Source organism: Canis lupus, chromosome 15, assembly GCF_048164855.1.
Source record: "Canis lupus baileyi chromosome 15, mCanLup2.hap1, whole genome shotgun sequence".
Taxonomy (NCBI): Eukaryota; Metazoa; Chordata; class Mammalia; order Carnivora; family Canidae; genus Canis; species Canis lupus.
The window spans coordinates 47,957,259-47,980,049 of NC_132852.1; the positions used below are offsets into that span (position 1 = coordinate 47,957,259).

Sequence of the window (22,791 nt, forward strand, 5' to 3'; positions counted from 1 at the left end):
AATACAGGCTCCAGCAGCAAAATCCAAGGCACTCAACCAGACACACACAGCAAGTGAAGACAAGACGCAGGCGCAGAAAGGCAGTCTGTGGCAATGACCACTAGACCTGGGTGGGCAGCCGCCAACCTGCAGATGGGACAGGCCAACTACATGTCATCCCAGGGCCGCCCTAGGCGGAGCTCTTCCTAGCGTCCCTGTCATCAAGCAATGCAACCTAGACCTGAAAACCACTGCTTACAGCAGGGCACTCTCTGCCAGGCCAGGAAAGAGGACATCCGTGTCTCTGGGCCCCAGTGAGGGATTGCTCCCTCCTTCCCAACTGACATGGGCTCTGCTGCTTTTGTTGTCTGAACAGTTTGGGGGTTGTTTTCCTTGGGGTGCAGCAGGTTCTCTGTTCTCTTATTTCGGACCCAATAGAGTGGGTAGGGTGGGCAGGCAGCCCTGGAGCAAGCCGGAAAGTCAGCCAGCCCCAAGCCCACCCCCGAAGTCCCCCTCTAGCCGAGGCACAGGGACTGACTGGGCCTGGCGTCACCAGCACCGCCTTTTGCACCAGGAGAGGAATTAAGGATCTGTAGTCTCTTCTCCTGGGAGGGCACGAGCATCTGAAATGACATCCTTCCTACTGTACTCAGGTTCCCCAGGGACTCCTGGAACACGCTCAAGTGATTTTAGGTCACAGCTAGTCCTACCACCCACTTACTGTGGAGCTTGGGCAGCAGTGAAACAGAAGGCTCTCAGGGAGTCTGCTTGCACAGGGACATACCGCAGGCAGTGCCCTGGGACATGCTGAGGGACCAGCCAAGCCTTGTTTCCCAGCCCTCCTGCACATCCCAGGAAGAGCGCACCCACTTCCCCGTGGAGAAGATGCTGCCCAAGCGCACGGGGGCTCGGGGCCTCTACTGCAGACACCTGAAGGGCACTGGCTGCCTCCTTCCCCACTGCCCCTTGCGACCCCCAGGCTGTGACTGCTGTAAGCCACGGCATACCCCATGGCAGAGGGAAGCTCCTTCCAAACCCACAACACCATGGTGCTGCCATAGCAAGCAGCACTGCTTGGATCATCGACCAGCGTAGTGGTCCCCCCTCTGTCCCCACGGCCTCCGTGAGAGGTGCGAGGCTGAAGACCGCTGTCTGCCCCAAGCACGAGATGAATGACCCCCGTGCCCACACCACAGGCACTGCTGAGTGGGAGCAGAGGCCCAGCACTCAGCTCCAACGAGCACTCTCCCCGCTGCCTCACACCACCCCACACCAGGCCTGGAAGTCCAGAGCTTCCCCCCACCCTATTCCCATGCAGGAAAACAATGCCCCCCCCACCCCCCCAGGCCAGCAGCCAAGTGACTCGAGCTGCCACGAGAACTCAGGGTCCTTTAGGCCAATCCATACCCTACAGTCCATAAGGGGGGGAAGAAGGCTGCAATCAGGAAGTGAAAAGCCAAGCGGGAAGATTTCAGAGAGTGACGAAAAACAGCAGAAAACAAGCATTAACAGGCCTGTGGCCAGGATGCAGTGGCGGTGGCACAGAGTCCCAGACCCACGCCCTCGGGTCACAGGCCAAGGGCGCCCAAGTGCCCCAGGAGGGCCTGCACGTCATGTGGTGTGGGAACGTCAAGCCAGGCCCAGGAACAAGAGGACAGATCCACAGAAGGGGCACCACGAGCCACAGAACCAGGGAGGGAACAACCATGAGGACACATGAACACACAACCACACCAAGGACTGAGCAAGTGGGGAGAGAGGGAAGACTCTCTAACCCAACCTACGGAAGCAAGGATAGGAGCAGAATCACAACCTGGCAGCCACCTCAGCCACCACAGCAGCAGGCAAGAACCATCAGGTGTTTGCTGGGGTTTGTGGGCAGAAGTACACAGAGACACAAGGCTCACACCTCGTCTCAACACACATCCCCACAAGACACCTACAAGTGACAAAGTGGACATGAGAATGCGGCAGCGGAGCAGCATGATGGCAATAGCCACCACCTCACTGGTGACAGGGAAGCAAAAGGAAAACTACACCGTGGGACATCCTAAAGGGAGAGAAGTCCACACCCTTAACAGTGTTGAAGACCTGAGACACACGACAGAGGAGCCATGCCCTGAATGCAGCGATGACCACCAGTAGCCCTCGGGCTGAAATCAGGATCGCTCCTGGAAGGATGGGCAACGTGGGAACAGGGTCTTCAGATGAGCTCTTCGCAGCCTCCAGTTATAGAGAACACTGACATCTGGGAATGCAGAAATTCTTTGTATGATGTTTGCAACATTTTTCTTTGCAGACCTGAATTATGTATAAATGCCAAGTTTTTAAGAGAGCGCAAAACAGAAGTTGAGAGGGACAAGACAGCACATGCTGGCCTTGCTCATCGAATCCAGGCCTCCACACCTAGCTCCTCGAATCGCAGCCAACCAGACAGGCCCATGCACACAGTCACATGACCCCAGAGTCCTCAAAGCAAGCTTGGAGATGAGGCTATCCAGGCCCTGCTTGAGGCCCCAGCCTTCCATCACCCAGGCACCCAAACTCTGTCTGTCACACACCTGGGATGTCCCAGAGGATTCCACTTGCAGGTGTGAGGCTTGCTGTCCAGATTACTCCCAGCCCCTCGGTCTGGCTCGCAAGCCCAAGATCTGCATGGACCAGGTCCCTGGAGCACAGTCTGCCGGGGAAGCTGAGCACCTGACCTCTTAGGGAAATGTCACAGCTGCTTCAGGACCCAGCTAGGGAGTCTGAAGAACACTGAGTTGCCCTAAAAGGCTACAGGGATAAGCAGACATACACAAGTTGAAAGGCAGTACTCTGAAAACTCAAGGGATACAGAATGTTAACTAGGTCACAGCCTTCACTTGACGTGCTGAAGTTCAAAGGTTTAGCTTTTTTTTTTTTTTTAATATTTTATTTATTCATGAGAGACAGAAAAGCAAAGACACAGGCAGAGTTGGAGAAGCAGGTTCCCTGCAGGGAGCCTGATGCGGGACTTGATCCCAGGACCCTGGAATCACGCCCTGAGCCAAAGGCAAACGCTCAACCACTGAACCACCCAGGTGCCCCAAGATTTATCATTTTTTTAACCCGACTTTAAACTTGAATCATTCATGCACTCCCCTGGTATTGAATGCCAGCTATGTGCCAGGCATGTTCCAGGTGCTGGGATGTAGGGTGAACAAGATAAACAGGGCCAACAGCATTGCCCTGATAAATCCAGGCAAAGACTCCACTATAAAGAAAACTACAAGCCGTTGATGAACATGGATGCAAAATTTCTCAAGAAAATACTAGCAAACTGAATCCAGAAATACATTAAAAGCATCATTCACCATGATCAAGTGGGATTTATTCCCAGGATGCAAGAGAGGTTCAATATTTGCAACGCCTTCAACATGATACATCACATAAATAAGAAAAAGGATAAAAACCACCATATGGTTATTTCAATGGATACAAAAAAAGCACTTGAGAAAGTACAACATGCATTCACAATGAACACCTTCAACAAAGTACATTTAGAGGGAACACCTCAACATAATAAGGCCATCTATGAAAAACTCACAATGGATATCATACTCAATGGGGAAAAACTGAGATCAGGAACAAGACAGAGAAGTCCACTCTCATCACCTTTATTCAACATAGTACTGAAGTCCTTGCCACAGAAATCAGACAAGAAAAAGAAATAAAAGGCATCAAATTGGTAAGGAAGAAGTAAAACTTTCATCATTTGCAAACGACATGACACTAGATATAGAAAACCCTGAAGACTCCACCAAAAAGCTACTAGAACTGACAAATTCAGTTTAGTTGCAGGATACATAATCAATATACAAAAATCTGTTACATTTCTATATGCTAATAATGAAGCAGTAGAAAGAAAAATTAAGAAAACAATCCCATTTGCAACTGCACCAAAAATAATAAAATACCTAGGAATAAGCTTAATCAAGGAAGTGAAAAGACCTGCACTCTCAAAACTATAAAAATTCATCAAAGAAACTGACGAGGGCAAAAAAAAAAAAAAAAAAGAAACTGACGAGGGCACCAAAAAATGGAAGACGTTCCATGCTCATGGGTCAGAAGAACAAATATTGTTAAAATGTCTACATTATTCCACACAATCTACAGATTTAATGCAATCCCTATCAAAATACCAACATCATTTTTCACAGAACTAGAACAATCCCAAAATTTGTATGGAACCACAGAAGACCCCAAATAGCAAAAGCAATCTTGAAAAAAAAAAAAAAAGTACAGTTGGGGGCATCGTGATTCCAAACTTCAAGTTATACTACAAACCTGTGGTCATCAAAACTGTATGGTACTGGCACAAAAACAGACACAAAGATCAATGGAACAGAAAAGAGACCCCAGAAATGGACCCACAACTATACGGTCAACTAATCTTCAACAAAGCAGGCAAGAATATCCAATGGAAAAGTCTCTTCAACAAATGATGCTGGGAAAACTGGACAGCCACATGCAGAAGAGTGAAACTGGACCATTTTCTAACACCATACCCAAAAATAAACTCAAACGGATGAAAGCCATAAATGTGAGACCTGAAACCATTAAAATCCTAGAAGACAAACACAGGCAGTAAATTCTGACACCGGCTGTAGAAATGTTTTTCCAGATATGTCTCCAGAGGCAAGGGAAATAAAAGCAAACTAAACTATTGAGGATTCATCAAAAATAAAAGGCTTCTGCACAGTGAAGGAAATAATCAACAAAACTAAAAGGTAACCTATGGAAAGAAGATATTTACAAATGACATCTGATAAAGGGTTAGTGTCCAAAATCTATGAAGAACTTCTACAAGTCAATACTCAAAGACCAAATAATCCTATTTAAAAATGGACAGAAGACATGAACAGACATTTCTCCAAAGAGATCCAGATGGCCAATAGACACATAAAAAGGATGCTCAACATCACTAATCATCAGAGAAATATAAATCAAAACTACAATGGAATACCAGCTCACACCAATCAGAATGGTTAAAATCAAAAAGACAAGAAATGTAGAGAGAATATAGGGAAAAAGGAATCCCCGTGCACTGTTGGCAGGAATGCAAACCAGCACAGCTTCTGTGGAAGACAGTATAGGGGTTTCTCAAAAAGTTAAAAACAGAACTACCATATTATCCAGTAATTCCATTACTGGGTTATTTACCAAGAGAATATGAAAACACTCATTTGAAAAGATACATGCACCCCTGGGGCACCTGGGTGGCACACTGAGTTAAGTGTCTGCCTTCAGATCCTGGGCTCCTGGGATGGAGCCCAGCATCAGGCTCCCTGCTAAGCTAAGCAGGGAGCCTGCTTCTCCCTCTCCCTCTGCCCCTCCACCTGCACATACTCTCTCTCTCTAAAGTACATAAAATCTTTAAAAAAAAAAGATACATGCATCCCTATGTTCACTGCTGCATTATTTACAATAGCCAAATTATGAATACAGCCCAAGTGTGCATCGACAGATAAATGGATAATCAAGATGTAGTATATACACACAATGGACTATTAGCCATTAAAAAAGAATGAAATCTGGGATCCCTGGGTGGCGCAGCGGTTTGGCGCCTGCCTTTGGCCCAGGGCGCGATCCTGGAGACCCGGGATCGAATCCCACATCGGGCTCCCGGTGCATGGAGCCTGCTTCTCCCTCTGCCTTTGTCTCTGGCGCTCTCTCTCTCTCTCTGTCTCTCAGTCTTTCATGAATAAATAAATAAATAAAATCTTAAAAAAAAAAAAAAAAGAATGAAATCTTATTATTAGCAACAACATGGTTATCTAGAGAGTATAATGCTAAGCAAAATTAAGTCAGAAAAAACAAATACTATGATTTCACTTATATGTGGAATTTAAGAAACAAACGAGCAAAAAGAAAAAGAGACAAATTAAGAAACAGACTCTTAACTATAAGAACACACTGATGGGGCACCTGCAGGGCTCAGTACAGAATTTATTATCAAATATAATTGTTACTAAAATACTGTAATACTTAATATCCTATATTTCTAGAAAATCCAAAAATATCAACAAAAAGACTACAGTTGACCCTTGGACAATGCAGAGATTAAGGGCACCACCTACACCCTCTGCAGCTGAGTATCCACGCTTGACCTGTCTTCCTAAAAACTTAACTACTAAGAAAGAGCCTCCCGCTGACCAGAAGCCTCACAGTAACACAGTCAAGGAGCACATTTTTTAGGTTTATATTGTATACACCATATTCTTACAATGAAGTGTTACTACACTGAAATTCTAGAGAAATATTTTAAAAGCCAAGTAATTAAGACCCAGCCTGCTCTTACACAAAAAGACTCAATAATGTAAAGATGTCAATTACCTCTACTTCAAAACATGAAATTAATGTATTCCAATGAAGATTTCAAGAGAATTTTCACATGGAAAATTTTTCCAAGAAAGTTTTGGGGATGGGCAGGGGACTACGAGATGAAACACCAGTCCTACCAAGTGTTAAAACGCATAATAAATCACTGGTAAACAAAATAGCTTAGTACTGCCCAACTAACAGAACAGAGGGTTTAGTATCTGTGAATAAACAACAAAAAGAAAAAAGAAAAAAACACGGAAACCTCCACAAAGCCAATCAGAATCCAACATCCACAGAGAACGGCATTTGAAATAAAACCAACGTGGCAAAGGTTGAGAGCAGCCAAGAAATGCACTTGGGCCACTGGCTGGCACCGGAGGACGGGTCAGGGGGAGGCACTGCAGTCACACACCCCGGCAGAAAGATGAGAGATAAAATGGTATGATGCCCCTGGGGCCAATCTCGCAACCGTCATCAAAATCACACATGCCATGTCTCCTCTGACCCAGCAATTCCTGCCCAGGAATCTGTTCCACGGATACTCACATTTTCCAAGACACACAGACAGCGTACTCAGTGCAGCATCACTTGTGACGGCAGCAGACCAGGAACAACCTAATTACACTCCCCACGGGGACTCTAAATAATGATGGGACACCACAAGGTGGAATACTGGGAGGCAGTCCAGAGAAATCTTGGCTACAATAGCCCACCCGGGACAGTTCACAATCAGCTTGCTGGGGGTGGGCCCAGGAATCAGCATTTCAAAGCCCCGGTGATTTCAAGGACCATGAGAGAGGACTGCAGGACAGCAGGGCTGTGGGGCAGACTCCCCCCTCCCAAGGCAAACCCAGGTCCCATTGTCATCTCCAACATCTCCATACAAAGTTACATTCTTCAACGTTCTAGAAAAACATTTAACTAGAAGCCTGGTGTTTCACTTCTAAAAAGAATCTGTCAGATACTTCTGCTAATAGTTGCTTTTTTCTTAACACAGCAAATACTTGTAAGTTCAGGCCTCGAAGTGCACAGACTCTTGCTTGAGCCCCTAACCCTGGCCCTCTCTTCTAACCATATGATTCTAAGCAAATCTCTTCACCTGTAACAAGCAACACACTGCACCCTGAAACACACGCGTCCAGGGGGACCAGCTCCCCCTGATGAACACGCTCACACTGCATGGCCCTCTACCCTACAGGCGAGGACACCAGGTCATCGTTCCCATAGTTTCTGTATTCCACACACTCACTAAAAGTCACGATCGTAAGATATGCAGGCCAAACTCTTCTAAAATCGAAGCCTGTCAGCTATAAATGAATTGCAAAATAAAAATGCAGCTTCTGGAAAGAAAAGAAGTACTCATAATGAACAACTAAAATCAGATTTTCTGACTCGGGATCTCAACACACCCCGTGGATGGCTTTTATGTCTGAGGTGCAGGGAGAAGAGGCAGTTTCAGAGCAAGTGGTCAGAGGTAGCAGCCACTGCCCCAGAGGACACTGGGTACGCGCCCGGAGGCCACTGCCCAGGTGCAGCCCCAAGGGGCAGGGGCAGATCCACCAGGAAGGCTGGCAGACATCCCCGCAGTCCTGGCTTCTATCCACTGCTCTCTGTGTGCAGGATGATAGCCAACACCCTTGTGTGAGCACAAGAGCCTCAAGGCACACAGCACTCCACCACAGTGGACATGAATTCAAAATCAGCAAAAAGGAGGCAGGAAATGCTCAGACACAGGTTCAGCAAAACAGAAGCCAGAGTGTAACACGATTGCATAAACTTGTCGGGGGTGGGAGGGGGTACACTCACACCCAACGTTTACATGCACAGAAAATAAACAAGAATATCTCCCAAAACATTAACAGGGAGTGGTGGGATGTTTTTATTTCTTTTAGACACGGATCTTTATTTTGCAAATAATCTACCTTGTGTGTAACTAGAAAGGCTTGTTTCTGTTTAAGAGAAATAATACTGTGACCAGTACCTACGTGAGCACTCACTGTGCACCAGGAATCCCGCCAGCAGCCATGATGCATGGACCTCAGCCAACCCTCACCATCAGCTGACAAGGTGGGTGGGTATCTGGGGTGGCATCCCAGTATGCCCAATGTGACTCTACCAAGGGGCTTCCTGCCATGGGCACCTGAAAAGGCCAGGACCAACAAGCGAAGAACCCACTGAGAGACAAAGCCAAGAACCCAGTTTTTAGGCAGCAGACACCAAGGCAGGGAGCAGACCTTCTGCTTTCCCAACAACCACCTAGGGCCACCTAGGGCCATCTAAGGCACAGGACCAAGGGAGAGGTGCTGAGAAACCAAGTCAGTGCACATCGGGGGCTCCCCTCACACAGGGCAGAGCGGCCCTCAGCCCCAGCACTGAAACACTAGGAATGACCAGTGTAAGGGGACAGCAAGATGAGGCACGGGCTCTGTGAGGGGTGGGCACAGACAGGAGCCCTAATGAATGGGGCAGAACCCGAACCAAGAAGACAAAGCCTCTGCCCAGAGTGTGAGACCAGGAAGCCTGAAACCTCTCCTCCAAACGAAGCCATCCCTGCCCAGGATGCACCCAAACCCCTCCAGCAGCTGCAAACAAAGACTATGCCACCAAAACCAGAGAAAGCACCACATGGCTGCCCAGCACCGTGTGCTCTCCTGGGCCTCTGGGAGGCAGGTCAGCATGCCTGTGGTTCCCTGACTGTCCTTCTCACTCCACTATGCCACCCACTTCCTGTGCAGAGAAGGACAGCCTGTGGGTACCCAACGCACACCCCACTGCTCAACATGGGCAACACTTGTACCTCATTCCAGGCACAGCTCCCAGGGCAGAGGCACCACTTCCAGGTCATAATTTACTCTCTGCTCTTTTTCCTTTCTCTTTCTTCTCCTTCAAAGAATGCTGTTTGTGACTTACAAAGGCAAAACCCCAAGCCCAAGCCACAACAGACTGTGGATTCTGACAGGCATGCCAGCACCAGCACCAGCACCAGCAGGTGCAACGATCACTGCATTACCTACAGCGACACCTGCCGGCCTAAAGGTGGGCTGCAGGAATGATGCCAGACACAGCGGGACTGGCCGGATGATGCCCCAGACCAGACCAGACCCTGGGCACCAAGCAAGACCCCAGACATGGAGCACAAGAGAGGAGCCCGATGGAGCTCTCTGAGAGGAGCCTGACAGGGCCTCGGATGCTGTCTGTTTCTGTCCCCCTCTCCTTCCACAGTATTAGTGATGCTGCGCGGCACTTCCAAAAGCTTCCCACTGCCCCAAGGGGTCCTTTGAACCTGAGCCCAAGGCCCCACACTGCATTGTCTAAACGCTGGGACTCCAGGCAGCTCCTCTGATGGGGTCTGTACAGTGGACGACCGCTGGTCAAATGTAGTGCTCAGTGTAGACATAGGCACATTCTCAAATCCTATCTTGTGGGCACAAAGAACTTTGTGTTCAAAATCGATCTCTTCTCCAAGTTATAAAACTGAGCACCTTAAGCAGTGGGGCGGGGCATTCCCAATCTTCACTGGGAAGGTCCTGACAATGACAGCAGGGCAGGGAGAGGATGCAATTCACAGCAGTGGGAAAGCAGATCCAATTCAAGTTTCCCTCAAATAGCCCCAAAAATGACCAAAAAAAAAAAAAAAAAATACTCCACCTGTGGCTTTCCTATAATCAGTACATAATTACACACACAAAAAAATGTACCCGGCAACAACTTTGGTGCAGAAAACAGACCTGTGGCTGGCAAGGCCTGGATGGGGTGACTCCAAAGGGGGAAGCAGGCCCCAGGCCAACAGAGCCACCTCTGTCTGGAGCACAGTGGCACCTGAGACCGCTCCTGGTACAGTCCTGCCCTGCTAATGCACAAGCTGCACTGTGAGGCCCGCTTCTCGGTACAACACGTCACTGCATCGAACACAGACTCACACGCAGAAGACACAGATACCTACATGTGCGCTGCCTGTGACTCTTACTGGTCACCAAGCAGGGAGTCACCACTGCCACGACGGGGCAGGACCACCGGTAGATGGGAGGCGAATAGGAGTTGTAGAAACCAACCAGCTCAGGCCTAGATGGCTCTCTGGATGGGGGCCCCAGAACAGGCAGTGCGTCTGTGTGCTCCTGTAAAGAGCCACCACCTTAATCATTCAGTCAGCGGAACCCCAGAGAGCTACAGTTTATAGGACACACGATCTGGGGCACTGACTTGGAGAAACGAGGGGTCCCACTACAGGTAGAACAAGGGCAAGGATGGCTTCCACATGTACCACAGCACTACCCACCAGCTGCAGTGGGAGAGATGGGAGCCACAGCTTCCTGTTTTGTTCACAAGAAGCCAAGAAGATGCCTGGGCTTAGAAGGGTCGGTCCTGTGGCAGCAGGTTTCCTGGAACATGCCCCCACCCTCACTCTGAACCAAACCAGCACAAAACTCACACAACTCGCTCTGACTCTAGCCCAACAACTTGTTGGTTCAAGAATAGAAAAATAGGATCCCTGGGTGGCTCAGCGTTTAGCGCCGCCTGCAGCCTGGGGTGTGATCCTGGAGTCCTGGGATTGAGTCCCACATCGGGCTCCCTGCATGGAGCCTGCTTCTCCCTCTGCCTGTGTCTCTGCCTCTCTCGGTCTCTCATGAATAAATAAATAAAACCTTAAAAAAAGAATAGAAAAATAGGCTCTCTAGAAGACAATCGGGCAGCCATTCTAACCCCAACCCGGGAACCAAAAAGAAAACCCCTCTTTTAATACAGTTTTTAGGAACTATTTTTAAAATGAAGAAAAAAAAAAAAAAAAAAAAGAGTAGCAAAACAAAATGTATGCTTACCATAACAGAAATAGGAAACAGAGAGCAGGGTGGGGGATGTGGGGAAGAAGACAATGAGATCCAAATCCACCCCTCTCCTGACAGCCACTACTCATCACTGATTTCCTGCTGGCCTTTGCTGCTGTGCGTCCACAAACTCAAACGTTTGCAAATTCATTTTCACTTTGAAAACCGCTGTTCTCACGAACAACATTACATGACGGGAGTATCTGCCTATGTCAGGGTTCACTCAGCAGACACAGACAGAGTTATGTCAAGAACGGGCTCATGTAGCTGTGGCAGCCAGCTGTGGTTCTGAGCTGGTTCAGAGCTGGCCGCTGTGAAACCCACAGTGCAGGCCACTGTCCCCACGTGAGTGTGACCCAAAAGGGGAGGGCAGACACTCCTGAAACTAGCCCACATGACCCAAAGCCAACAGAGGGGTGGAAGATGTTCACATTTCAACCAGCAATAACAAAAAGACCTGAATGAACAGTGGGAACATTCTGGAGAGCCCAACAAGGCCATGTTTTAGAACAAGGAGAACTAGCCCTGGAATCAGGTGCTTCAGACACACCCCAACAATGCTTAAAAACAAGCTTCTGAAAGATCGTATTGATCTGCAAATAAGTAATTCCCTTCGAGAACTCAACATTCTTCAAAAGAAGAAAACAAAACCCAGAGATGCAGCTACATAACATCCACAATGGCATACTTTCAACAAAAAATTACCAGGTAGGGGTGCCTCAGAGGCTCAGTCGGTTAAGCGTCCAATTCTTGATTTCAGCTCAGGTCATGATCTCAGAGGTCCTGAGATCGAGCCCCAAATCAGGCTCCACGCTCAACACAGAGTCTGCTTGAGATTCTCTCTCTCCCTCTCCCCCACCACTCATACACATGCACTTCTGCGTGCACATGCTCTCTCTCAGATAAAATTCTTTAAAAATTTACCAGATATGTAAACAAGCAGGAAAACATGACCCAAAATCAAGCCAATGAAGACTTTAAACAACTATTACAAAAATATTAAACAATTCTGAGGGAAACAACGAAGGTAGAAATCAAAGCCATGGAAAAAAATTAATAGGAAATGCAGAACCGAAAAATACATCATAGGAAGTAAGAAACACATTGACAAATTTAAAACAGGATTAGGCACTAAAGAAAAAAAGAAAATAAACACAAAGACAGGGCAATAAAAACCTCTTCAAAGGAAACATGAAGAGAGTCTTAAAGGGGGATAAACACAACCCAGGCAGAACCAAGCCCAGAAATAAGCACACCACCTCACAGCAGGTCATAACCAAATCACTGAAACTAATGATAAACATCTTAAAAGCATCCAAGGGGATCCGTAAAAGAGAACGAAGAACACTCATTTGTCATCACAAGACAAGAGACTAATGGAATGAGTCTTTAAAAGGTTGAATAAAAAGCATCGGTCTGGAACTCTAAACACAGCAGACAATCTCAGAAATAAGGTTCAACTACAGACATTTTCAGACAACTGAAAGCTGAAAACTCCTCACCAGGAGTCTTACGCTATAGGAAACATTGGAGAAAGTTCCTTGGGCTGAAAGAAACTGCCGATCTCTGTCCTCTGCCCAAGACCCTGCCCAAAGCCAGGCCCCAGGTCCTATTTTGCCCCTTCTTGACCAGAGTTCCATATTCAAGACATGCTCCTCTGCATCAACAGGGCTGGCCCATCCAACAATGGGGCTGGCTCAGCTGTCTCTGAGCCCCACTCTGTGTCTCTGTGTCTCTTGGCCTTTATGACTCTGCAGTCTTGCCCCACCTTACCTTCACCAAATGTATTTTCCCCTAAATGCATTTTATGCCACTGCAGGCTGTTGGCTTTGCTTTACTAACTAGGAACTACATTCAGAGACTCTAAAACAGGTCAGAGAGCGTGCACGGAGGGAAGAACAGCAGAGGGTTAACACAGAGCTGGGTCAAAGGCGGAAGCAGGCCTATACAAGAAGGAAGACAACGGATTCTGCTACAACAGAGCAGGCCGGGACCATCACGCTGCCTCTCAGACAAGGCCACAGCTCACATACAAGGAGGGAGCAGCTCTTCGCACCCCAATGGGGCAGGGAAGGAGGGTACAACCAGGGGGCAGCACCAGGGGGCAGAAGCCCTGCAGGGCTAATGCCAGCTGCACACCAGCCCCATGACCTCTGGCCTGGGACAAGTGCTGGCACTCTCATCTCTGCTACAGAGGAGGAAACTGAGCCAGAGCTAACACTGCTTGTCAAGTAACCCATTTACTAAATGGCAGTCTCCAAGGGGACTCTGGGCCCACGGTCACCCTTCACACTGAAAGGACCGTGGGTACATGTCCCAGTAGTGCTCCCACAATGAAGGACAGAGCGGAGACCCTGAGGTGAAGCCCCCACACAGGCGGACAGGTATCAGGAATAGTCTGGGCACCCAGTGCTCTAATTCTGGCTCTGACTCTGAATGGGCTGTATGCCAGGCAGCTTCTTACCTTGCCTTATAGGGAGAAAAAGAAGACAGAAGCCAACTGCCCTCCCATCCAGTGTCACCAAAGCACTGTAAGGCAATTCGAAAACAAACGCAGAAACAGAGTCGGTGTGGTACCGAGTGAGAACCACTGATGGACCCAACCAGCCAACAGATGCCAAAAAAGGAACTGTAAAGTAGAAATTCTTACTTGGGAAGAGCCAAGGGTTCCTTGGGAAGTTCGGCAGCACCCGCATACGCTCCCAGCGGCTCTGCCTCCCCCGAGCTGGGGGCCACCTCAGGCACAGCACCCTGTGGGCCTGGCGCTCCCTGCAGCCCGCCTGAGTCCATGCTGGGGCCAACCTCCACCTCCTGGCCTGGGGCTGGGACTGGCTCCTGCTCAGCTGCTGCTGCCACAGCCTCCTCTGCCTCCTTCCTCGCCTTCTCCTCCAGCTCCTTCCTCCTCTTCTCATCGTCCTGACGGGCCATGTGCTCGAAGGCTGTGAATACCTAAAAATCAAACAGCAATGCACCAATGAGTTCACCTGCCCAGCTCTGGACCACACATGCCAGAGAAAAGGAGTAAAATCTGGCTCACAAAAGAATGACAAAACAGGAGATCACAAACATTCCCGGTGGAAAAACGCAAATGCACTTCAATCTCATCAGAAGCTATGAACCACCTTTAATAGGGGTTCCGAGATCAGCAAGTGAAACCTTGTCAACCATGACAGCTACATGCCCAGAGTGCAACCCTGAGCTTGAAAAGACACATCACTACGTGGTCTCTCTGTCCTTTTTTTCACAGCACCCAGTGAGACTTGTTAGCCACAGAAAGAACACATCATTCTGGTACCAAGAGCTGTAAGGGCAACAACAATTCAGACTCAAGAAAGGAAAATGGGCATTCGGTTGAATCCACAAAGTATAAGCAGCATAACCAGGCTGCTAGCTTCCCACACTGCACAGGTGGAGAGGAAGTGTGGCTCTGAGAACACTTGGCAATTGGGGTACCTGAGTGACTCAGTCAGTTGAGCACCTGCCTTTGGCTCAAGCTATGATCTCAGGGTCCTGGAATCAAATCCCATGTTGTCAGCCTTCCTGCTCAACAAAGAGTCTGCTTCTCCCTCTCCATCTGACCCTTCCCCCTACTTGTGTGCATTTGTGTGCTCGCCTGTCTCAAAAAAAAAGAAAACTCGACAATTCCACAAATAACCACAATATGCCTACAATGAGCAAGGAACACAAAAAATCCAAATGACAGCTCCCATCCTCTAAGAATTCAATACGGTGGTGTAAGGACCAGCCCTTACCCTTTCTTGGGACTCAGTGACACCCATACAAGCAAGAACTGGGACTTTCCACCCAAAAAGTGCACAGGAAACATGGCGCTTTGTATGCACCTTTCAAGGGCACAGACCCATGCACAGCAACAGTGCCATCAGGAGGGGCCATCAGGAGCAGCCAGAGTACGTCACAATGAACATCCAGAAGCACATGCCAGGTTCTGGATATCTAAGACGGCTCCTTGGAAGGGGCTCTGCAGTAGTCCTGGAAGAAAGGGTGCAATCCCAGGGGACTACATCAGGAAAAGCTACAACTCTAAGAGTTGTAGCTACGGTAGCTGGAGGCAGAAAGGCTGGGAGGGCCTCCTTTGGGGGGTGGGGGGGAACAGACACCTGTCCTATTGGATCTAGAACCCTGCTCCCTGGTATTTACCCAAAGGAGCTGAAAACACATCCATATAGAAACCTGCACATGGGTGTTACAGCAGCGTTATTCCTAAATGCCACAACTCGGAAGCAACCAAGGTGTCCATCAGCAGGGGAACAGATAACACACTGTGCTCCATCCAGACAAAGAAACATTTATTACTCAGTGCTACAAAAAAAAAAAAAAAAAAAGAGCTATTAAGCCATGAAAAGACCTGAAGGAAACTGAAATCATGTTACTAAATCAAAGAAACCAATTGGAAAATCTATACAATCCTGTATGATTCCAATTCTAGGACATTCTGGAAAAGGCAAACCTATGGAGACAGCAGAAAAATCAGCAGTGCTGGGTGGGGTTGGGAGGAATAAGTGGAGCATGGTAGATTTTTCCAGCAGTTGAAACAAACTCTGTGTGATGGGTACCTGCCAGTATGTTTGTCCAAGCCCCATAGAGTGACCATCACTAAGAATGAACCCTAAAGCCACCTATGGTCTGGCTGTTATAGGTGGAATGCAGGTTCGTGGACTTTAGCAAATACCCCCCCTCGGTGGAGATGCTAACAGTAAGAAGGGCTGGGAAGACAGAGGTGCTGGGGAACTCTCTGTACCTACCCCTGTGTTGTGCCTTGAACCTAAAACTGCTCGAAAGACACATTCAGAAATGGGTAGGGAGCCCCACTGCCTGCAGCTAGAACACACACTTCTATCAAACGGCTACGTTCCGAGCACAGAGCAGGAAGACAAAACAGAAGATCGCTAACTACCGAAGTATCCAAAGGCTTTTATGTTCTCTCAAACCATCAAGAAGATGCCATGAGGGAGACAGCACCGGCGTTTCAAGGATGAGAAAAAACTGAGCCCAGAGAAGATAAGGAATTTGACCTCGGCCCTGCCAGTGAAAGAGGAAAGCACGAAATCATCCCAGCAGCGCTCAATGCCAGAGCAGCAACCAGGCACCAATCCCAGACCCCTTCTACTCCTCCCAGGAACCCAACAACACTGCTCACCCTGTGGCGATGGCACCAACTTCGCCCTTAGAGCCACTCGTCCTCTTGACGTCCCAGACCTTCATTATCCTCTAACTCCACAAAAAAGAACAGTCCTTCTCTGTCCCTCCTCCCTGGAACTTCCCCGGATGTGGGCAAGGCCTGAGCTCCTCGAGGTGCCCTGACTCTGCCCCCCGCCCCCCGCAAGCTCCTCTAACCTGCCACCTGCTTCGGGGCTCCCGTGGCTTGGCACTCTACAACCGCAGCACTGTGGGGCTGGCAGACAGGGCTGTGACCTCCCGTCAACCTTCTCTGCTGACACAGAGGACAGGACTCTCCCAGTAGGTTCAGTGAGCCCAGATGGAGCCAGCTTTCCTGACTCTTAGGCAACAGGCCTCACCAAGCAGGCTTCTCAAACTGGACCCAGGATGAGCACAGGGTCTCAAACGGAACAAATGAAATGTCCTTCTAAACTAAAGATCCTAAAACATCTTGGCCTGGAGTGATCTTTCCTACTGAAGAAGGGTCCTTAGAGCTCTGCATCTGGACTGCCCAAGCCCTCAGAACTAGCAGGAAAGTCTCACACCACACCAACACTCCAAACCCCACAACATCGGGAAACCTTCAAGGTCCATAGTGGAGCATCCGAACAGCCCCATCCACCCTCTTTGCCTGCATTCGCAAGAGACCCCACACACGTGCTGTGGGTGGGTGGCCACAGAAGAGTCTCTTCTACCAAGTGAGGTGCAGAGAAGAAAACTCCTGGGAGGCAAACGACCTAAGCCACAGTGCCACTGCGAGTCTCTCAGGGTGACTCGGCATCTTCGTGCCCCATGCACAACATGCCCCTGCCCAGTGCTGACCCTGCCTTTCCAAGCCTCCTGCCAAATGCCCCTGTGCACAGAACTACAGCTCCCAGGACTCACCCTCAACCGCCCAACAAAATACCTGGGGCGTGTCTGCTTTCTTAAAGGTCCCTGGGCAGTGCAGGCTGTTGGGAATCAACGTCAGAAAGGCTGGAAAGCAACCCCTGGATTTCTGTGCAACTTGCTGCCCTCGCCACTCCCCTCACCCCCCAGCACGCATGCAACCCCATGCTTCTCCATCTGTCCACTGGGATTGTCCCCCAAGGTGCTGCTCTTAAACCACCCTGGTTCCTCCTCTCCCGCCCCTTAACGCTTGGCCTGAAATTCTAACTTGTCTAAAACTACGCTCTTCTTCCTCAACTCAGCAAACAGTGCAGGTACCGCTCATCCTTATTCCAATCACCCGGGTCCTCTCCCATCCATCCCTCTCCTTGCTGCCACTCCCCTGGTTAAACTGGCCATCCAGTCTGGGAAGTAACAGGTGTTCTACACGCTGGTACCGCCCCGACGGTAAAACGAGAGCAGACACCAACCGTTCACGTCGGTGAGGACTAGCGCCTGGTAGGTGCTCCGTGATGGTTCTTTCTGCTCCTCCGGGTCTTTCCTACATGCTAATGCCACCCCGCCTGCCACGGGCTAAGTAGTAGAGCACAAGGATGCGAAATCACAAAGAGGGAGCTGTGAGTTCCAGCTCCGCGAGGGCTCTGGTGATTTCACCTGACCCTGCTGAGAAAGCAGCTCGCCGGCCACACTGGGCTGCACAAGCTCTACGTCACCGAGACCTCCCTAAGGGCCCGCGGGCAACCAACCCGCAGCTTCCCGGCCACCCAGACGGCACTGCTGGCCACTGAAACCCCGAGCTCACGCGTCTGCACACAAGCACTGAGGAACAGGACACCTGACCCGCCCGCAGCGCCCAGCCTGACTTCAGGGGACGCCATCTGCCACCGCACCGCAGACTGCGGGAGGGCCGCCAGCAGCTCCGTCTTCTCAGGTTCCTGCCAGCTCGGCCCCACCTGCCCTCAACCACGTTTCTGCGACTCCCAAACCGCCTCTAAGTCGCTGCCCGCAAACAGCCCTGTCCTCCCGCGGGCCTGCGCGGCTCCGTCCCCGCCTGGACCGCAGCGAGCACGGCGCAAGGGGAGACGAGATCCGAGCGAGGCCCGCCGCGGGGGCTCGGGGCCGGGGGGGGGGCTCGGGGCGGGGAGTGGGAGGGCTCGGGGCCGGGGGCTCAGGCCTGCGTGCGGCGGCTGACGACGCACGCACAGGCCGGAAACACCTGCTCACCGCTGCGGCCCGGTCTCGCGCTCCCTCCCGGCGCCCCCCTCCTGCCCCCCGCCCACACCCCAGTGGCCGCGCGCCCGCCGCTCTCGCACGACGGGCCGGCGCGCGGGAGGCGGGGCCGGACAGGAGCCCGAGGGGTAAACTGAGGCCGGGAGCGGCGGGCTCCCCCGTCCCCCGAGCCAGGGCCGCCAGCCAGCCCGCCGCGCGCTACCTGCAGCACCAGGGCCTGCGCCGCCCCGGGCGGGAAGCCCATGCGGTCGGACGGGTGGCGCAGCAGGCGGTAGAAGTCGGTCTTGCGGTAGAGAAAACCGAAGAGAACGCGCAGGAAGTCCTGGACGTTGCCCACGTGCTGCAGGATGCCCAGCAGGGCCTGGTCGTACAGTTCGGCCGCCCCAGGCTCCATGGCGTCGCCGGCCGCAGGGACGCTGCTCACTGCGGGCGCGGCCCGGACGCCGGCCCACGGCCACTTCCGGCACGCTGCAGTAACGGCTCCGCCGCCGGCGCAACTTCCGGTCTGCGCCCGCCCGGCCCCCGACTATCGGGGCGGGCCGTGGGCACCGGGGCGACCCTGCCGCGAGCCTCGCCCCCGCCGCCCGACCGGCTTCCCCGGGCAGGCTCGCGGAGGACCACACGTGGGCCCCGACGTGGCTCCTAGGCGCCAGAAAGCCCGCGCCTGCAGGACCGAGAGCGCCCAGCGGCCATGTTGGAGACGGGCGGAAGGGGTGTGGCTCGGGCCGCGTCACGTGGGCCCCGTTGTTGTCACGTGGTGGCGGAGCACCGCCCCTCGGGGGGAGAGGGCCCGCCAGGGGGGCGCGGAGGAAGCTGCGGGCTGGGTGGCCCGGGCGGGGGCGCGGGGGTGAGAGCTGCGCAACCAGCTCGGGGCTTGGGGATGCACACGTGTAGGCGGGTGTGGCTCGTCCACCTGCGCGCGCCGCGCTCACGTGACGCCCTCGGCCGCCCAGTGCAACTTGCCGGAAGCTGCAGACAACTACGCCGGCTCGGGGGCACGAGGGGCCCGGCCGGAGCTGCCCTCGGGCGGCAGAGTGAGTGACGTCAGCGGCAATGCCCTGGTTCTGAGAGCCCTGGAGGAGCTGGGTCCCTAGGACCTTGAAACCGCAGTGAGGTTGCTAGGTTGGGTACGCAGCTGGCTGCTCTCCGCAACTAGGATCTGCAAAGGAGCGTACATCGCCGCCGTCCATGGGCTCCAATTAACCGTAGATGGAGTTAGACCCGGATAAATTGCCCTAGGGCAGTGACGTCACACACTCCTGACGCTTACTGAAGACTCCAAAGGCCCTTTATGTGCGCCCTTCTTATAGTTAGCATATCGGATGTTAAAACTCAGAATTTAAAATTTTTTATTCATTTTTTTAAAAAAAAAACATACACAAGCACATTACGTGTTAACATTTTTATGAAGAAATAATGTTCTTCAAAGCAATGAAGTTTACCCAGAAGAGTAGCATAGCTTTACATTTTTCACAAATGTCTTTAGTGTTGGGCTTAATAGAAAACAGCAAGAGTCTCCCACCTTTCGCTTTCACTGCATTGCAATACGTTTTGATCGAAACATATGAAGAAACCCAGTCTTACGCAGATTGGAGTTGGAAATGAGAGGAGTGTTTTGTCTTTTCAAATACAAGCATTTTTTTTTTTAAGATTTTATTTATTCACGAGAGACACAGAGAGAGAGAGGCAGAGACACAGGCAGAGGGAGAAGCAGGCTCCATGCAGGGAGCCTGACCTGGGACTCCATCCCGGGTCTCCAGGATCACACCCTGGGCGGAAGGCGGCGCTAAACTGCTGCGCCACCAGGGCTGCCCTACAAGCATCATTTTTTGAGGCCAAAATTGAACGTGTGGTAGTTTCTTAACAGCTGTAATATGCAATCTGAAACATAAATAAATGTTTCCTAATCGTCACATTGGTATCTCTCAGTCTGTAATGCACTTTGAGTGGATCTTTTACATGCATGATTTCCTAACATCAGACTGGAATGCAGAATATGGCCAAACAAACCATATTACAAATGTACGAAGCAGCCTAACTGTAGATGGTGGAAAAAAGATGCTGAGCTAAGTAACTTTGGAAATGAATGGAGTCTGAGACAAAAGGCAAAAGTTGCTAAAAAAAAGACGCTTCATCCTAAACATGTTTCTCAGGGAGGGTGGGGGCTATCATCTCTGAAAATACTACACATCTAGAGTGCAAGTAATTAAGCAATTGTGTGGGTGCTGGAGTAAGGCTTCTCACTCCCGGCATGGAAAGTTACAGAGAAGCCAGAGAGGAGTCTAGAATGATCCATGTGCTGATGAATTAGAGCTGGAGGCATCAGCATGAACCTAAGCTTAGCTTAATCTAGCTACAGATGGCTACATGCAGGAATATTCATAGAACTGTGCACACACGTGTGTTAGTTTATACACGCATATTTTCTAGAGCAACCACGTCTCAGCAGCAAAGTGCATGTGGGTCCTGGGTTCGAATCCCATCTCCAGTTGAAGTGCCAGGACTCTTTGGAGAAATGGATGATTCTAGGAAGGGAGCAGAAAATATACAAGTTGAGCCTGGACCAACTTGTAGAGCAGGGAGCAGGGAAAACACCTCCATGACGGGAGTATGGCAAAGGGACAGAAGATCCAAGAGAAAGAGCTCCTAATGGCCCAAGAGAGAACAATCTGACCAACAAAATGAAGTAGTTTCACATCAGAACCCAAACTACAAAAAGGATAGCCATGAGTCCACACAGCAGACTGAGTAAATAAATACATGGAGGAAAATAGACACCTGTCCTATTGGGAGGAATTCTGAATAATTTATGTAAGTTCTAGGGGATCCCTGGGTGGCTCAGCAGTTTAGTGCCTGCCTTTGGCCCAAGGTATTGTGATCCTGGAGTCCCAGGATCAAGTCCCACATCGGGCTCCTTGCATGGAGTCTGCTTCTCCCTCTGCCTGTGTCTTTGCGCCTCTATCTCTCTTTCTCTCTCTCTCTCTCTCTCTGTCTTTCATGAATAAATAAAGTCTTAAAATATTTATAAAAACTCCACCCTTCAGGAAGTGGAACATAACTCCCCACTGCCCTGGTGGAGGGTGTGCATCGTGGCTTCCCTCCAAACAGCACAGCATGGACAGCATGGGCAGGGGAAGGGCCCGGGACAGACATGACCTCGCAGGGCGACAGGAGTTGATGCCAGCAGTGGGAAGTCACGGTGATAGCCTGCACCCTTTATGTGATCTGCTGAGAAGGGGCCTCACCATTGCCATCTCTCGGCCAGAAACCCACAGCCTCAGTCTAGTTAGGAGACAAACACCAGACAATACCATTTGAGGGATATTCTACAAAACTACTACTGCCCGACCAGTCCTCCTGGAAAGCGTCACGGCCATGGTAAACAAGGAAAGTCTGACAAACTCTCACAGCCAAGAGCCTACATAGACATAACAACTAATGTCACGTGCTTTCCTGGATGGGATCCTGGGCCAGAAAAGAGGACACCAGGTAAACTCTAAGGAAATCTAAATAAAGCATGGACTTTAGTTGTAATTATGATACTGGTTTAGTAATTGTACGATGATGAATGTGCTATACAAACATAATATGTTAATTGGGTAAACCGGGTGTGAGGTATATGAGAACTCCCGGTATTATCTTTGCAATTTTTATGTAAATCTAAAACTACTCTAAAATGTTAGAGTTTTCTTTTTAGGGATCCCTGGGTGGCGCAGCGGTTTGGCGCCTGCCTTTGGCCCAGGGCGCGATCCTGGAGACCCGGGATCGAATCCCACATCGGGCTCCCTGCATGGAGCCTGCTTCTCCCTCTGCCTATGTCTCTGCCTCTCTCTCTCTCTCTGTGTGACTATCATGAATAAATAAATAAAATCTTTAAAAAAAAAAAAAAAAGAGTTTTCTTTTTAGAAATGTATCTTAAAAATGATAATCATCCGTAATCCTACCCTTTCCCCCAAAGAGCAGGTGGGATGTACTGTGTTGTCCGTCCAGGGAGGAGTAGTGGTGGGAGCGTGAATAGGGCAGCAGCTTTGGGGGGAGGCTTTGTCTGTATCCAGACAGGACCTCAGCCACACCGCCTCCAGGTAGCCCTCCCACACATACACCAGGAGATATGCAAACACAAGCTCAGCCTCATAGAGGTTCATGCTCTATACCTGAAATCCTACAGGTTTTTAGAAAAGTAATGTTTACCCTGCCTTAGATAATATGCTTTATCAGGGCTTGTGGCCACACATAAGGGATAATCAGACTCACCCATGTGCCAGTATATCTGACCACTTATGTTAAGCAGAGCGTGGGGTCTATGTACCCCATTCATAAAGAGTATAAATAGACGGATCTTGTC

The 22,791-nt window shown here is 50.3% G+C and overlaps 1 protein-coding gene across 2 annotated transcripts in view; it reads right to left on the reverse strand.

Annotated features, from left to right (window-relative positions):
• NUDCD3 (NudC domain containing 3) overlaps window positions 1–18,913 on the reverse strand; it is a 58,366-nt gene extending 39,453 nt beyond the window's left edge. The window contains exons 1-2 of one of the 2 annotated variants that reach the window (XM_072777190.1): window positions 18,649–18,913; window positions 13,801–14,099 (exon numbers count right to left, since the gene is read on the reverse strand). In XM_072777190.1, coding sequence (XP_072633291.1) covers window positions 13,801–14,099; window positions 18,649–18,840 — 491 coding nt within the window. In that variant the 5' untranslated portion in view covers window positions 18,841–18,913. The remainder of the gene's footprint in view (window positions 1–13,800; window positions 14,100–18,648) is intronic. The other variant, XM_072777189.1, reaches the window with a different exon arrangement.
• Window positions 18,914–22,791: the final 3,878 nt, after the last annotated feature.